Here is an 18,572-nt window from a genome sequence, read left to right on the forward strand (position 1 = left end):
ACAAAAGGCTAGACTCCGTTAAGGTCCCTGACTTAAGATGTAGGCCACACTAGAGATTTTATTAATTACAACCCATGTATTACATTGTCTGAAGTGACGGATGAGAAAAATGAAGCTAATGAAATACAGTGAAATAGACACCAAGTAAGAGAGAAACAGCCATCCCTTGATAAGGATTACAGTTCACCATCTGTCCCCTTGCCACTCAGTGACATTACAAATTCTCCATCAGTTTTCAAGTAGGTGAAGTTGATGAATGAGGTAAGGGCTTCCTGTACAGATTCTGATGTTCCCTCTGATATAATCTGAGGCTTAACAGATGACTCAAAAAAGCCTCAGGGTTCAACAACCTCATTACTAGATCATGCTTTGGAAACTTAGGACGGTCTGAAGTTCTGCAACATTAAATAGTTCAATTTTAATGATCCAAATCTTATAAATAAACAAAAGGAATTGTCCCAGAATGCTCAGATACTGTTAGCACCATCCTTAGAAATCATTTCAATAACAGAGTAACAATGATAGCACATATCAAAAGAGAATCATACTCTAGACTCAAAGTCATAGAGGAGATATGGTCAGAGCTAGGACTGCTCCCTCTTTGTGGGACCTATTCATAACGATGAGGCTGCAGGGGAAGCCAGCAGCTTCACATGAGCAGCAGAGAACAAACACTCTCTTTTAAATAAGGTACATGCAAAAATAGGAAGCAAAGGTTAAAAAAAAAAAAAAAAAAAAAAAAAAAAAAAAACTAGGAAATGGTTATATAAGGAGAAGGCAGGGGAGATTTTTTCACAGCAAAAAAGCAATTTGACCTAGGATAAAGTGGCCATTGAACACTAATAAAGAAGTCAATCGAGTACACATAACACTTTTATATAAGTCTCTAATCACAAAAATTACACTACATGAAACGAAAACAGTTTAACCTGTCAAAGAAACTAATAAGCCTACTATTAAAACCAGAAACCTTAAAATCTCTCTAAAGTAATTGGGAAAACTAGGACACAGAAAACCAGAAGATGTGTGGATGAGGGGTCAGCTGAGATGGTCAGTGTGCTCACATCTTCATCATGATGACAGGTTCAAAAGTGTGTGTACGGGCCAGGAAATCAAATTATACAGTTAAAAGCACAGTAAAACATATGACAGTCATCCAATTATCTCTTCAGAAAGAAAAATTTCAAAACATACTTCTATTTCTTAAACTGAAAAAAGTTATTGGTCAGTTTTGTACAGTAAGATACACATTGTAAAGAAACAAGTCATTGCAGAATGCACTTGTAGAATGTAGAATTCCCAGGAACTAAAACACCAACCATTGAGCACACATGGAGAGACCCATGGCTCCAGTTGCATTTGCAGCAGAGGATGGCAGTGTCTGGCATCAATGAGAGGAGAGGCCTTTGGTCCAGTGAAGGAGTGCTTTCCCAGTGTAGGGGAATGCCAAGGCACTGAGGTGGAGAGGGTGACTGAGACAGGGAGCACCTTCATGAAAGAAAGTGGAGAGGAAGGGGGAACAGGACTTGAGGGAGGGGATAATATTTGAAATGTAAATACGGAGAATATCTAATAAAATAATTTAAAAAATAAAATAACATAAAAAAATAAAAATGGGGTACATAGCTAAACAAAGAATTCTCAACTGAGGAATACTGAATGGCTGAGAAACACCTAAAGAAATGTTCAACATCTGTAGTCATCAGGGAAATGCAAATCATAACAACCCTGAGATTCCACCTCACACCAGTCAGAATGGCTAAGATCAAAAACTCAGGTGACAGCAGGTGCTGGCAAGGATGTGGAGAAATAGGAACACTTCTCCATTGATGGTGGGATTACAAGCTGGTACGACCGCTCTGGAAATCAAGTCTGGCGGTTCCTCAGAAAATTGGGCCCAGATAAAACGCTTCTGAGCATATATTCAAAAGATGCTCCAACATGTAGTGAGGACACATGTTCCACTATGTTCATAGCAGCCATATTTATAATAGCCAGAAACAACTCGGATATCCCTCAACAGAGAAACAGATACAGAAAAGGAAATACAGAAACAATGAGTAGAGCAGAGCCTGAAGGAAAGGCCATCCAGAGACTGCCCCACCTGGGGATCCATCCCACATGCAGACACCAAACCCAGACACTATTGCTGATGCCAGGAAATGCTTGCTGACAGGAGCCTGATACAGCTGTCCCCTGAGACACTCTGCCAGATCCTGCCCAGTACAGATGAGGATGCAAGACAATTATCGGACCGATCACAGGGACCCCCAATGGAAGAGTAAGGGAAGGAGTAAAGGAACTGAAGAGGCCTTATCTGGCATCAGTGGGAAGAGAGAAAGTCCTTGATCCTGTGAAGGCTTGATGCCCCACTGTGGAGGAATGCTAGGGTGGTGAGGCTGGAGTGGATGGGTGGGTGGAGAAACATGTCACAGAAGCAGGGTAAAGGAGGGGATGGGATAGAGTGTTTGCAGAAAGCAAACCAGGAAAGAGTATAAGATTTGAAATGTAAATAAATAAAACATCCAATTTTTAAAAAAATAAAAATAAAGAAAATAAGTGTCGTGACCACATTAAAAGATTAAAATTACATGTATAAGATAAATATTTAAAAATTAGAAAAAAGTAGAAAAAGAAAATTCTCACCCCAAACCAATATTAAACATCTAGATAAAACACAGAAAATATAAAAACTTTAGAATCAGATACTTTAAAATCAGAAAAAAATATGTATGTTAAACACTGGTAATATAAAGATGAACCAATATGAAAAACTTTAGTAAATTTATTATAAACAAAAAAATAAACTGCAAGAAAAAAATAAAAAGTAAATAATGAAACCATAATAGATGTTATTAGAACTGGAGAAATGACTAAGTGGTTACAAGTACTTGTTACTCTTTTAGAGGACCTGGGTTTTATTCTCAGCACCCACTTGGCTGCTAACAGTCATCCTTAATTTTATTTCCAGGGGATTAGGTCACTTCTTCTGATCTGTTTGGGCACCAGGTATATATGTGGTATATGTATGTGATTCAGATACATACATATATGTGAAATATATATGTACAACATGCAAAAATACATCTTTTATTTTTTTAAAAATTAAAACTAGGAGCCAAATATTGATATCATATCAATCAAAGCCTGAGGAAGATCTGAATTTAAGGCCAGTCTGGGAAATGTAGTGATACTCTGCTTCAAAAATAAATAAAATAAAATATTGGATGGATGAATGAATGGATGAATGGAAGATAGATGAACTTACTTGACTGAAGATTCACTTAGAGATAAAATAGCCACAAGAATCTGAAGCAGGAATATCAGAAGACTAAAATGTGTTAACAGTTAATTTGACTTTCTGACACAGCAGTTATGCCTGTCTCTGCTGAAAGCATAACTAAAATTCATTTACTCTGATGGCTCACAGGACTACCCCAGAATTAGCTTTCCATACATGTATTAGTTTAAGTGCATTATGGGGTGTGTCTAGGAGTCACAAAACAGTTTAACCAAAACTTAGTTTGATTTCTCAACTGCTTTTTGAATACCTACTTAATGGGCATAAAAATTATGTGAGTTGTAAAGCACTTGCTGTGCAAGTTCCAGGACCCATGGACTAACCCCATAGCACACGCCACAGCTACGTGCAATGGTATCTACTTGCTAAGAAGGACAGAGAGATCCCTGGGACTTACTGGTCACTCAGCCTACCTGAGCTCCTGGCCAGCTAGAGATTATGACATTGTCCCCACACAGGGGGAAGATGCCTGAAGAAAGACATGGAAGGCTGTCTGCTGTCTTTTGCATGCACAGTTGAGAACATTCAACAAACCTGCACACAAATACACACAATACACAAGCTTAGGGATCTTTCAATTTCTAAACCTAAATCTTTAGTAATAGCTCCAAAACCATATGTGCGTGCATGTATGTATGTATGTGTATATATATGTATATGTATGTATATATATGACTGCTTTACTTCTTCCAGGTATCTGTACCATGTGTGTGCCTGATGCCTGCAGAGATCAGAAGAGGGCATCAGACTTCCTGTGGCTGGACTAACATATGAATGTTGAGAATCAAACCCAGGTTCTCTGCAAGAGGAACAAGCTATCTCTTAATAGCTGATCCATCTTTCCAGCTCCTCAAACTAAATGTTATAAAAAATTATAAAAAAATCAACACTAAAATGACTAATTATTAGTATTAATCATAAAAGTAGAAGCTAAAGAGATGAGTCAGCAGGTGCATGTGCTTTGTCAAACCTAAAACATGAGATCAATCCCCCAAACCCCTGCGCTGAAAGAACAAACTCCCACAAGTTATCCATTGATCTCCATACACATGTACACACAGGCACACACATACACACAAAATATTAGTTAAAATAATTTCTCAAATGGGCTTCAATTCACTATCCCAACTAAAGCACAAAATAGGGGGAAATGTGAAGAACTGAATGACGTAAAAGCACAGAATCTAACATAAAGTGTAGTTAATCACATGCTTCCTATCAATAGCATTGTGGATGAACTGCAATGTTTCCCATGTTGTTAATAAAATCAGATTGGGAGTGATAACATTTAGAACAACATTTTATGCCTTACTATATGAAGAGGTGTGCTGTTCTAAGTCTTGTGTATGCATTCAAAAATGGTATTACACTTTTAAAATTCCTTTGTTACTTTCTTTTCCAACCAAGGTGTGAGAGATTATACTTTTTTTCCCTGAAATTCCACTGGTTACCTGCATGTTTGGACATGTACAATGAGGTATTACACTAAGTTTATAGTAAGGAAATGCCATGGAAACTACCTACCTACTGTTCTCATTGATACTATGTAAGTGAATCAAAGTACTTCAAACTGTTATATGATAGTGGTTATTCAAAAACTCTCCATTAAATATCAAAATTCTCTCTCTCTCTCTCTATCTATCTATCTATCTATCTCTGTCTCTGTCTTTCTCTCTCTCTCTCTCTCGCGCACACACACACACACACACACACACACACACACATACACACATACACAGCAGTAGTTCACAGCCAGTAGGTTGTGGCCCCTTGGGGTGGGAAGGGTCAAATAACCCTTTCACAAAGGTCACCTAAGACCATCCTGGATATCATATAGTCACATTACAATTCAGAACAGTAGCAAAATTATAGTTATGAAGTAGTATGGAGCATAATTTTTTTAATTAGTGTAATTTCTAGGAATAAATTCGGCATTTGAAAAAATCATCTTTGATTGCAAATATCCAATGAATATTGGTGAATTTAATATTCTTCAAGACCTTGCTCATAGATTTCAGAAAACAAATAATACTAACTGTTATTCTTCTTCACATGTGAGAATGCAGCATAAAAAGCAGAACTTGTCTAATTCCCATATGGAATACAGAGTGAGGTCACAGACAAAGAGTACATAGTTTCACGATGAAGAAAGACAACCACCCACAACTTTGAAGCTTCATTAGCCTTTTCTACCCCTGCAAGAAAATGCATCTTATACCAAAAATAAAATGAATTTCATTAGATAGTGCAAGAGAGGAGAGTAAAGAAATTAAGCATTAAAAACTCTAGCAGTACATATAAAATTTTCACTTTAGAATATTCATAACTAGCACTCACTTTTTGATCTTTTAAAAAAACTATTTGAATTATAAGGTTACTAAAATATCAAATACACACAGTTCTTTTGTAAGAAGCCTTTTAAAATGCCAGACCATTTCTTAGCTAAAAACTCCAAATAATAAAGCTTTCTTACTCAGCAGCTGCCTATTATGTTTAACAGGCTTAAAATAAAATGTGTCAAAGATCAAGAGTAAGTTATCTGAGATGTCAAGTGCACCGGGTCAAAGGCACAATTTTATTAGGTCAGAAGTGATATAAATAAAATCTTATATGCCAAAGAAGAAGGCTAATAGGCATGGTATATATAATGTAAAGACATCACAGGTGGCAAGTAATAAGTTTAAGTAAAACAGTGTGTTTACTATAGGTACCTTCACTGATTAAAAATGAAACTTCTAAATGCTATATTACCAACACTGTTTTCAGGAACTTTCCCTAAGAATAGTTACATAGATTAAGTAAGAAATTAAAAATTTTAATTATTTGAAATTGACAAAATACACAAAACGAACATATCAGTCACATTTCAATCCACAATGACTAGATAAGAGATCAGTACAATCAACACCAATGTGTAAATAACCAATGTAACACTGCTCCACATTGTTTAGCAGTCTGCTATCCCTTCCTTTTCATCCTTTCTCATAGAAATTCAGATAAACTAATATCTGGGCTTATATAACAAGTACATCAATCTGACACACAACCCCCGAAAACTTTTCACTTTTAATTTTAATTTACTTCAAAATAAATATTTAGCTTCATTAAGAAAATTTAAAACAAATCTTTTTTAAAAAACACAAATGAATGCATTTTTTTTTGTAATTTGAAATAGTACCCCATAATCTAGGTTTAAAATCCTCATTTAAAACAAGTTCTATCTATAAGATGGATATAGGTAAATAATTTGTGTGATTTTATTTGTTTCTTAGTTTTTGTTTGTTATCTGACACAGAGCTGCAGGTCCAACTGGCCTAGAATTCTAGATCTTCCTGCCCCTGCCTTTGCCTATGGGTATTATTAAATATCTTATAAAACAACTACTGCAGTTTCACAAAAAGAATAGGGGCCAGACTCACAAGCTATGGTTTGGGAAAGACACAGAATAGAACATACCGTGCAGTTTCGTCTACATGAAATTCCAAAATAGGCAGTACTAATGGATGATATCAATACACTAGATATAGTTTAGGAACATTTCTGTGAATGGGTGATAGGAAATTACATCTTGTTCTAGGTAATGCCAGTGTGTATATATATAAACATCACTCAACTGCTTGATATTGGTATACTTGATTAACATGACATACATTAAAAACACTAACACAGGCAGCTTCACCACCTAGCTCTCCTCAGCAGGTATCTTTGTCCCTATGACTAACCACAGTCTGAGTCATTCAGTCTTGCTTGAGTCAGAGTCCATGAGTCTGGACATCATTGAACCTGTGGCCATGATGTCAGCAAAAGCCAATATGGCTAAAAAAAACCCGTAATTTAAAAAAATTCTAGACAAAACCTTAAAGATCCAATTGGAGTGTACAGTAAGGTGTACCAACTATGCTTTCTTGATGAAGAAAGAATATTGCATAGGTGGTCAATATTACAACTGTACAGTGCTAAACTGCTAAAGGTTATTATCTTAACAGAAATGGAGACTGGCAGACCTTGTTTTCATGTAGGCAACTCATACAGTCCAGAAGGCACTGTTTGATGCTGTTGTGAATCACCTGGTAAATGACCTCATTTGTGACAAGAACAGTCTTTTATAAGGTATGGCCAAAAGTGGATAAGCTCATACAATAACAAGTTCTCCAGGGAATGAAGGACTGCTTCTTCACTGTTTAAATATGTTTTAACAGCACATAATCATTTCAAGGAAAATGTTACATTTTAAATCTAATTGACAGGAACAGTATAGACATACAATGCAAAAATGATGCCTTGGAACATTGAAAAACAGAAGCCCTATCTATTCCAAAGATTCCTTTTAGCAAGCATCAAGTAGTTCCAGAGTTTGAAGATTATGGTAATTTCTTAGTTAGGGTTTTACTGCTGTGAATAGACACCATGACCCAGGCAAGTCTCATAAAAGACAATATTTAGTTGGGGCAGACTTACAGGTTCAGAGGTTCAGTTCATTATCATCAAGGCAGGAATATACCAGCATCCAGGCAGGCATGGTGCAGGAGTAGGTGGCTGAGAGTTCTACATATTCATCTGAAAGCTGCTAGTGGAAGACTGACTTCAAGGCATCTAGGGTGAGGGTCTTAAAGCCCTCACCCATAGTGACACACCTATTCCTACAAGCCAGACCTCCATATAGTGCCCCTCCCTGGGCCAAGCATATTCAAACCATGACAGGTAAATATACAATAATATGTAAAGCAAAAGTTAACTAAGAGTGTGTACAGCATATCTATCTGTTACATTGAAATCTATAATAAAAACATATGATCTATGGAAGAGGTTTGATCCCATAAAGCCCAAATGGCTACAGTACAGCTTTAAGAAGACAGAGTCTACACTCTCACAATAAATGCTCCAAGAAGAACCACAATATATATGTTGAAGTTTCTCAGGTCATAAAATGAGACATGTTGCCAATGCATAGAGTCCACTCTTTCCCATTCAGCATTAAACTAGCCAAAGTTACTCCAGATGCTAAGAGAGACAAGTTACAGGAAAAAGAACAAATGTCCATCAGCCAGTGGTTTCTGGTAGATCTTTGTGGATGTGACAGAACTAACCAGACAAAAGCAGATGGTAAGAGATTGCATGAAGCTAGAAATTTTAGTCAGTGGAGATGCTAAGAAGATAATGAAGCCCTAAAGAAGAACCAACTGGATGGGACTAAGAAAATAGTCCCACATCAAGATGCAAAGTTACCCATCTGTTCAATGGGAAATGGAAGGGGCAGCTAATTATGTATGAATACAAAGGCCGAAGACTATGAAGAGAGCTTCCAAGTCATGAAATTTGCTGAAGTAACCCAAGAGGAGAAGCAGCTAGATCAACAGACAAGATGATATGTGGGTTGATACCAGAAGGCAAAGCACAAAGTGATTAGGGAGGGTGGTTGGAGATGAGCCGCTGGTGACTGAAATGATTCCATACAGTTTCTTGTCATTGCCCTGTGAAAATTTTTGGATCTCAATCAGAGACCCTTCCAGAAGTGATATAAGTTTTGGAGAAATAACATCACCTATGACAACTAATGCCTGAGGAGCTTAGCAAACAATGCATTACTTGCTAGGCATTATAAAGGGATTTGACAAAGTTGGTCTCAGAAATTAAAACAGAAAAAGACTGACTGGAGAAGAAAAACAAAACTCTGAAGTACAAGACTGAGATTCTGGAGAAAACAACTATGATCTATAAAGACAATAAACATGATTTGCAGCAGGAACGTGAAAGCCAGAGTAAGAAGCTTCTGTGAAAGCCTTGAGACACACACACACACACACACACACACACACACACACACACACGAGGGCGAGGTTGTAAGGCATGGTGACATATCAAGAGGCAGAAGGATTGTGAGCATCAGGTAGCAGCTATCCAGCTGGAAAATAAACTTTGTGTCAGAGATGAAAAGCTCAAGCAGTTGAAGGCTACAGTGACTGAACCCAAAACTGAGAAGCCAGAAAGATTCTCCCAAGAGTGTGGCCAAGAAAAATATTCGGAGATCCGTATGTCCATCACCCAGGACTAGTACACCAACTCCTGTCAAACACAGACAGTCTATTCAGCAGGGAACAGATAGGTAGATCATACGTCTTCCTCTAATGTGCAAACTGAGATGGTCATACAATCACATGCTGCTCCTGTCATCACAGTGTCTGTTGCAAATGGAAAGTCTAGTTAGGTGTGAGGAGTTCATGCTGACCCACCAGGAACTAGCCTCCAACGGGGAGATTCAGACTAAAGTAATTAAGAGTCATTTTAGCAAAGTATTGGGCAGTCTGTTCAGTTTACTGATGTTGAGACTTTAAAATTAGAACCACCAACCAGTAGTCACAAACATAAGCCATCTACAGTGACACCTCCTCAACCAAATGGTAGAGTCTGAATGGACCGTTATAGAAACAAGGTGCACCCTGGCTGTGGAGATGAGTAGGATCTCAGCTGAGATCCCAGGACCAGCATTACACACATCCCACGTGGAAAAGGCCTTGAACTGAGAACACCAGTATTAGAATCATTTGTTTATGTTGGCATTTCTCCAAAGCAGTGCCAGAAGCAGTGTCTGAGTCATCTTGCAGAAGAATGTATCTAGAGCACAGCGAATTTTTGTGATTTTTTTTCCCAACTGTTCTAAATATTTCCTAGGATTTCTTAAATGCTGCTATTGATTAGATGCTAAGCAGTATCTTAAACATATCTAACAATTAAGACTTTCAAAATAAAGATGGTGACTGGCCAATGGTAAAGTCATTTTAGGAAGTGTTTAAAATTCTATACATATATCATTTTCTGAATTGAAAAGAAACACACACACACACACACACACACACAGCCAGTTAGAAGGCTTGGTGAGTAAAAGTGCTATGTAACCCTATGACAAACCTACATTCAATTCCCAGAGCAAAACTAAAAAGCATTTGCTGTGAGTGAGTTGCTTCTATGGCCAAGGGGAGGTAGAGAATTTGCAAAAGTTTGAGTACACCGGACAATGGCAAACACAGCAAGAGAACCGTTGCCTCAAAACAACGACCCCCACAACACTCACAAAATAATTTAAATAAATGTTAAATATGAGTTTACCATACACTATCATCTATAAACTGGTACTGTCCTCAAAGAAATCACAATAATCTTTCCTGGGCATCTTAACAGATGCTTAACAAGCATGATTTTCACACTCTTTAGTAGCTTTAGTTATTTTGTATAATAAAGTGAAAAGACAAATTCATAAATATTATTATAGTTCAAGAACAGCTTAGTATAAAATTATAAACCTATTTATATTATAAACATTGTTATAAACTATAAATATATCTATAAAATTTTAATACACAATGATTATAGGTAAATACATTCCTAAAACTTTGTAAATGGTTTACTAATCCAATATTAACGACTTACATGAAGCAAACATTGATCTATATTTTCTAAAACACTTGATAATCACTGATAAATTCTTGTCTCAAATTAATAATATTATAACTTCTCTTTTTTAAGATTTATTTTTACGTATATGTGTGCACGTGTCTATATGTACATGTAGGTGCCTACAGAGGCCAAATGAGGGCATCAGATCTCCTAGAGCTGGAGTTAAAGGCAGTTGTGAGACACACTGTGGGTGCTCAATTCTGGTTCTCAATAAACTCTAGTGCTCTTAACTGCAAAACTACATCTGGAGTACTTGGTTATAACTTACTAAATTTTATAGTATGTGTGCACACTCTGTTGTATATCTGCTATGGCATGTGGGTGGGGGTTACAGGACAATTTGAAAGAGCCAATTTTGTCCTTCCGTGTAAGTCACAGGGATCAAAGGGATGATGACAGGTTTAGCAGCATATGCCTTATCATATGAAATAGTTATCTCACAAGCACAAAATACTGGAACTTTTTTTTGTACAAAAATTATGTAAATGGTAGTAAAAATCTTGTCTACATAGTTATTAATATGTATGCTAAAACAGTAAGATACCTGCTTATTCTATTAATACAGATATTAAGTGCTAAGTATGATTCTAAATAGCTACACAAATACACATAAAAAAGAAACACATAATAAAGAACTCACCCTAAGTAATTAATTAATAATTGTAAAAAAACAAAACTAAAGCTTACCACTTCTTCATCTGAAAGTTCACGCCCCTGGATACTGCTATTCTCTCTCACAGCTTGCTGGTGTTTTTTCCCTTTAATGTGGCTAAAGAGATAGACTTCAGAAGCGATCTAAAATCACAAAATCAAAGCCATGGCAATCAACATACCATTGAATCCAATGCTAAGAACTAAACATTCAATCCAGTACATTATATACAAATTCAGATCACTCTAGGACAGACAGACAGATAGAGATAGTTCAAAATATTTTCCTTAGAATGCAATTCTCAGACTAAGTTTAAAGATTGGAAAACCATTGAAACCCTGGGTTTTTGATTTTGGTCTCAATATATGAAAACAGTGGCTTAGTCTACCATAAATGGGTAAAGGAACATTTTAGTAACAACTGCAAACATTGGCACTTTCACTGTCATCCCAACTGCTATTATTTCAGTACTTACTTTTCATTTAAAGTCAATAGCACTTAGTAGATGTCTTAGTACAAGATTTAAAAGGCTAGAAGCCTTTTAATAAATTTTAGCAATAAATTATATCACCAGACTGTTAATAATGACAGCCACCTACCAGTACACTGCAGAGAGAACACTGCTTCTTTCTTTCATAAGGGGTCAGTTTAGGGGCATAATCAGTGCTTGCATGCCGCCCACTGCTTAACTCGGCAGCTTTTTCTTTCCTTTGCTCAATCTGTTCCATGTGCCTTCGAATGCTTTCATCATGCTGGAGACAGGATTATAGTGTGAGAAACATAAGAAGTATTCAGATTATACTAAGAGCTTGGAAAAAGACTTTCCATTAAAACTTCTATAATCCAAAAGTGCCTTGTGTTGATACTATCTTTCACACTGGTGAACAAAGCTTGCTCTCTCAACAAACCACACATGGACAATATTGCTTCCTAAGATGTTCCCTAGAGAATGTTATGTATGCTTTATGAGAATAGCTTCATAGACTTATGTGGAAGACAGTAAGTTAAAGATGATAAGATTTTTAACACAGAACTTCATACATCTACTGTGCCACTGTGCTCAGTGACTCAACACTACTTAGAGGTAGAATTTGATAAACTGATACTTCTCATTTGGTTACCTATCAAACACTATGAGACATGCTGGCCCATAGAAATACTCATGTTTAGTCACATACCAGAAAAGAGACAAAGACCTACACCTATCCTGGCCCTATTACTACTTTTTCATCTCAAGCCACTAACCCAGAAAAATCGTTTTTGGGGTTCATCCTATTTTGTATATCCAGAACATATCTTACTCAACTTAATTTTCTATATTAACTAATCTCTTAAGATTAAGTGGATTAGTTATTCTTCCTGATCTTTGATATGCAAGCACCCTCCTCCATTCTACATAGCCCTACCTCTATTATGCGAAAGTTAACCATTTATATCTGAATCTCACACTAGATTAGGCACTTCCTGAAAATGGGAATACTATCTGATTCATAAATATTCACTGCATTGAATTTAAATGAATGATAAATTCCTATGACCCAACAAATAAAAAAATAAGGTCTTTCAAATTATAAAGTCACTATCTCTATTATATAATATTAAATATCTCTACAAGGAGTCAACATGTAAATCATTGTGATACAGTATGAAGTACTCAGATATCAGAGACCACTTACATGTTATAATATTGATAAAATTTTTCTAGAAATTAATGGTTTTGCATAATCTTCCAAGATAAAACTACAGAATTCAAAAGCAATAAGATCAAATGAATGATTAGATAAGAAACCAGAAAATTAAAATAACAAAGAATTAGTAACGCCTTCATGTTATTCACTAGTTAATAAGAAAAAATATTAAATTAAATGTTAAACTGTTGCTCCACAATAATTCTGCAATATCAAAATGAATTTTCCCAAAATAATCTTAGTTTCCAAACAGCTGAATTTAAACCAGTCATACCTCAATCATTAACATTTTAAAATTCTACAAATTAATTCAAATCTTATTTCACAGAATTTTATAATGTGCTTCATCCATTGTAAGCTCTAAATTTTCAAATTAAAATAACATGCTATTCTGACCTTGAGCTGAATTTTTTTCTGCAGTTCTTCCATAGCTTCTTGTTGAGCTGCTGTGAGTGCTGCCAGCCGTTCTTCCCTGTCTCTGTCAGAACAAGTCATTCCATAAGTTTACCTGCTCGGAGTAACATGCCTCATCTCATGAAACCAAAAAAAAAAATACAATTTCGAAGTAAGGCTTATAAATTCTAATAGGAAATTATTTTTAAAATATTCTGAAAATATATTATGTCTTACACATATTGCCTCATAAATATTTGAGAAAGATTAAAGATTTGTTTCATCTTCTTTGTTTTTGGAGGATGTTAAGCAATATTGGTAATTAGCTATGAAAATAAATTTCTGAACCAAAACTGGCCTAGAACTATCACTAAGTACAAAATGTTGAAAACGTCATTTGTATTTTTCTCTCAAAGATTTTATTAACATCACAAGATAAAAACAGGAAAGACATGAACTGATGAGCTAAGAGGACAGAAGAGGAAACCATGGTTTCCAAGGAAATGGACCAAAGGAACAAGCTCTTGTAGCCATTTTAATATCTAACAAAATACACTTGAAGCCAAAACCAATCAAAAGAGATAAGAAAACAATCAATACTCATTAATGGTAAAATCCACCAAGAGGACATTGCAATTCTTAACCGATTCCCCAAACACAAAGACATCCAAGTTCATAAAACTAACATTAAACAGATTAAATCACATACTGACCCCCACACACTGATGAGAGGCTTTCACCCCACTTTCACCAACAGACAGTCAATCCAGAGAAAAACAAAGCAGAGCAATGCTGGAACTAAGGGACACGATAAACCAAATGGACCTAACAGGTATTTACAAAACATTTCACCCAAACATCCTACCTGAACAGCCCCGATTAAAGCTGAATATCAACAACAGAGAGCTTACAAACTCATGAAAACTAAGCCACTCACTCGAGTGAAAGACAAGTCAAAGCAGAAACAAAGAAAGAAATTAAAGACTTTCCAGAATTAAACGAAAATGAAATCACAACATACCCAAACTTATGGGACACAATGAATGTGCTGCTAGGAAGCAAGTTTATAGCATGAAGTGTCTTTCTAAACGATTGGAGATGCCACACTAGTAAGTTAACAGGACTCTTGAAAACTTTAGAAAAAATAAAGAGAGGGGTAAGGGTGATGGGACTGGGAGAAAGGGAAAACATCTGAAATGTAAATATAGAGAATATCCCATGAAAAAGAAAGCAGTAGACACACAGAAGACTAGAGGGCTCTATCACTATTCAGCTGACACACAGAATAAATGCTCTAACCAGTATCGTCCCTAGGGGCACAGTGCATATCTAAGGCTATGCACATGGTCTCAACAAACACTAAAGCAATAAAACTATACAAAGTATATTCTTCAAGTGACAAGACCATTAAAAACCACACAAAAACCAATGTGATACTCAAAGCTAAATACAAACTTATAAATAACTACAAGCCAAAAATATCTAAATAACCAAGGAATCAAAAGAAAGATCTTTAATTGATGACCCTTTACATATGCAAATATCTTAAAAGACAATTCCTTTTCATTGAAGCTTATTAGAGTTAAATTACATTTTTTCATGCAAAAAAGTCTTCAAATAACATTCTCAGCCAATACAGAGTTTCAAAAGTTCTCCGTTTTAAATGTAATGTCAAATATCCTAGAAATTGGGCACATTTCTAAATTTTGGTATTTCTAAAATATATGTAAGACATCACTGGCATTAAGATCTGCTGTAACTATCTGCTCAATAGCAAACTGTTAATCGAGACTAAAACCAAGATAGCAAACTTGGTACCTAGCTCTTTCCCGGGCTGCATCTTCACGGGCTTTCTCCTTCTCTTGCCTCTGTTGCTCAATTCGGGCTTCTTGCTCTTTCCTCTTCATCAATAATTCCTCTACACGGGCCTGCCGCTCTGCCTCCAAGGCTCTCTTACGTTCCTGATGGTAAAAAAAATAAAGTTATCAGAATTATGAGTACAATTAAAACGATCAAAGGTGGTATAACTTTGACAACAAACACATATCTACTTATTTCTGGATTGTCTCTAAGTACATAGCTTCTAAGGATTTAAGCACAATTCAAATAGTAATGACATACGGTTTTCATATGTCATTTACCATTGTTACCTACAATTATAACATGATCATATATGTATCAAATCCTAAGAAATACACACACATACACACTTCTAAACACACCTCATGACATAGTTTGTAAACAAGTTTAATCAAGGTTGAAAAGTCATGATCCATAAAAATATGCCAACTGTATTCCTACACGATAAAAAGGAAGAACTTGAAAATATAGTTAGGCAAAAATTCCCTTTAAGATAGTGTAATGGCTAATCTTGGTTGTCAACTGGACTTGGCAACTAGCACACGTATGAAGTATTTTTCTTGGTTGATTTGAGGTGTAAGACCCACCTTAATCTGAGCCACATCTTCTGGTGGCAGCCCACATTAAAAGACATCACTGTACTGGCCAAGCTCATGTTCCTAAGACATTTTTCCCCTGGTGCTAGAACCTATTTAAATCCCCAGTATTCCAAAAGGGCTTGAAACAAGACAGCTCTCTGGGAACTCCCTGGGACACCACAACTACAAGACGTTCATTCTCAGGAACTGAACAACTACCAGATCCTTGGCTGTTCTTTCAGGTGACAGCAACTGTTAAACAAGCCACTACAATACTCGAACACATTTGTGCACACATGTATTTCACTGTATGTGTGTGTGTGTGTGTGTGTGTGTGTGTGTGTGTGTGTGTGTGTGTGTTTCATATATTTCACTTCCTTTGTGAGAACCAGAGATAGACAAAGTTTTACTCCTCTTTGGATCTTCAGCCTGACTCAAAGCCTGAGATATGAAAGGTGCTTAGTAAATGTTGAGTAGAACCCTACCTGCACAGCCTCATCACGTGCTTGCTTTTCTTCTTGTCTTCTCTGACGCTCTTCCTGCAATTCATTAAGCCTCTGCTCATATTCCTTCAGTTTTGATAAAACATCATGACGTTTATTCTGAGCTTCAAGGGTATTGATGAAGGCAATCTCATTTACCTTAAATGAGAACAAACACAGAGTCAGAATCCAATTAATTCTTTATTAAAAATAAACTCATTTCATTTCATGTGTTTTCCCTGCATGGATTCTGCGTGACAGTGTCAGATCTTCAAGTTACAGACAGTTGTGAGCTACCAATTTGGGTGCTGGAATTTGAACCCAGGTCCTCTGGAAGAGCTGCCAGTGCTATCAACTACAGAGCTTTCTCTCCAACTCCCTAAAATTAGTTTTTAAAAGAGCATAAATATGTTGTGTATGTGTGTGTGCTCCCATGTGCGCATGTCTGTGCATGCATGCCACGTACCTGCATACGTGTACACATACATGGCAGCAGGTATCTACAAAGCACTTGGAGCTGGAGTTACAGGTGTCCAGGAGCCTCTGGACATGGGTGCTGGGAACAAAATTCAGGTCCACTGCAAAAGCAGTACATATTCTTAACTACTGAACAATCTCTCTAACGCCTCAATTTAATTCTCATAAATATATGAAAATTAACAATGATTTTACACAAGAATATTTAAATCATCAGGAAGGCCCAGGGAAAAATAACTAATAAGGTTTTCCTGCCAGTATTACTTCAAAATAAGCCAATAGGGTTTAATAAGAACTAATTTTAAGAGGTTGCCATTGAAAACACTTTTAAAACAGGAAACAATTTAGCACTTTAGAGAGTATTTTACAAAATTCATTTAATATAAATTTGTAACAATATAAAACAGAGTACAGATAACTAGGCATGTTCATATTTTTCTAGGAAAATTTTTCTGCCTTAATATTGTTTTTTATCACTTTATTGGATAGTCTATGTATTTTTTAATCTAGCATACAAAATACTGCATTTCATAATATCTATAAGTAATGGATCATCACATTTATAAATAATTACAAGTTGTCCTAATTGATCCCCTCCCAAGTCTCCCCTGTTCAGTCACTCAGGAGCTAGCCTCTCCGACTCTCATGACATGCATATCAAGTTTCTTCTCTTCCTTTTATACTTCTTCCCCTCTCAGAACTCTGTTCCAGTATCATAAGTTACTCATACATAGAACTTTAAACAAGAATTATTTATGACACTAACTTTCTAGGTCAGACTTATTTTGCTTAACTTAATGGCTTCCAGTTCCATCTGCTTCCTGCAAATGTCATAATTGTATCTTTCTTTATGAATGAATAAAATTATATTGTGGATATGCACCAAATTTTACTTATATGTTCGTTTATCAACAAACAAATAAGCTGGTTCCATTTCACATCCTATGTAGCAATAATCACAACAGATGTGTATGATCTCTGATATGTACTATGGTAAAAGTATGTTAGTTATGGCATGACTAGACAATATGGTAGTTGTATTTTGGCTTTTTTGGCTACACCAATTTACATTTTCAACAAGACAATCCAAGGATACCTATTTCCAAACAACCTCACTTATAGTTAACCACTATTCTGTAATTTCTGGTTTGGGGAATGTTTCAAAGGCTTCTCTAATGAGCCTCTTGATATCTTGGGGACAGATCATCATGTCCCTTACCCAGAACTAATGTGACTAACTTGGTTATCCTCTCTTCTGGATGGTTTGGTAGGGGTCTATTGGTTTTGTTTTCTCTAAAAACTAACTATATTGCTTTTTGTGTCCACTTAATTAATTTAAACTCCAATCTTTTTAAAATTTGGCATCTAACATTTGGGGGTTGTTCTTGTTTTCCTAGATTGTGAAGTATAATATTAACTTATATGAGAATTTTTGAACTTTTATGATTTTGGTTTTCAAAACAGGGTTTTACTGTGTAACAGCCCTGGCTATCCTGGAACTCATTTCATAGATCAGGCTGGTCTCAAAACCCCAAATGCTGGGATGAAAGCTAAGAACCACACCACCTGGCTTAGATATATCTTAAAATTTCTATCAAGCTATGATTTTATTTTTATCAAATTTATAAAATTTTAACTTCTTTCAGTTACAAATAATCAGAATTGTACTCTGCAGTTTTTTTTATATGT

General features: G+C 36.0%; 1 protein-coding gene across 1 annotated transcript in view; it reads right to left on the reverse strand.

The window, feature by feature from the left end:
* The window catches only part of SCAPER (S-phase cyclin A associated protein in the ER), a 322,094-nt gene that overhangs the window by 216,760 nt on the left and 86,762 nt on the right, over positions 1-18,572 (reverse strand). The window contains exons 17-21 of the mRNA XM_080929740.1: positions 16,410-16,565; positions 15,305-15,447; positions 13,490-13,571; positions 12,005-12,157; positions 11,441-11,548 (exon numbers count right to left, since the gene is read on the reverse strand). Coding sequence (XP_080785866.1) covers positions 11,441-11,548; positions 12,005-12,157; positions 13,490-13,571; positions 15,305-15,447; positions 16,410-16,565 — 642 coding nt within the window. The remainder of the gene's footprint in view (positions 1-11,440; positions 11,549-12,004; positions 12,158-13,489; positions 13,572-15,304; positions 15,448-16,409; positions 16,566-18,572) is intronic.

The sequence above is a fragment of the Micromys minutus genome (assembly GCF_963924665.1).
Source record: "Micromys minutus genome assembly, chromosome: 16".
NCBI lineage: Eukaryota > Metazoa > Chordata > Mammalia > Rodentia > Muridae > Micromys > Micromys minutus.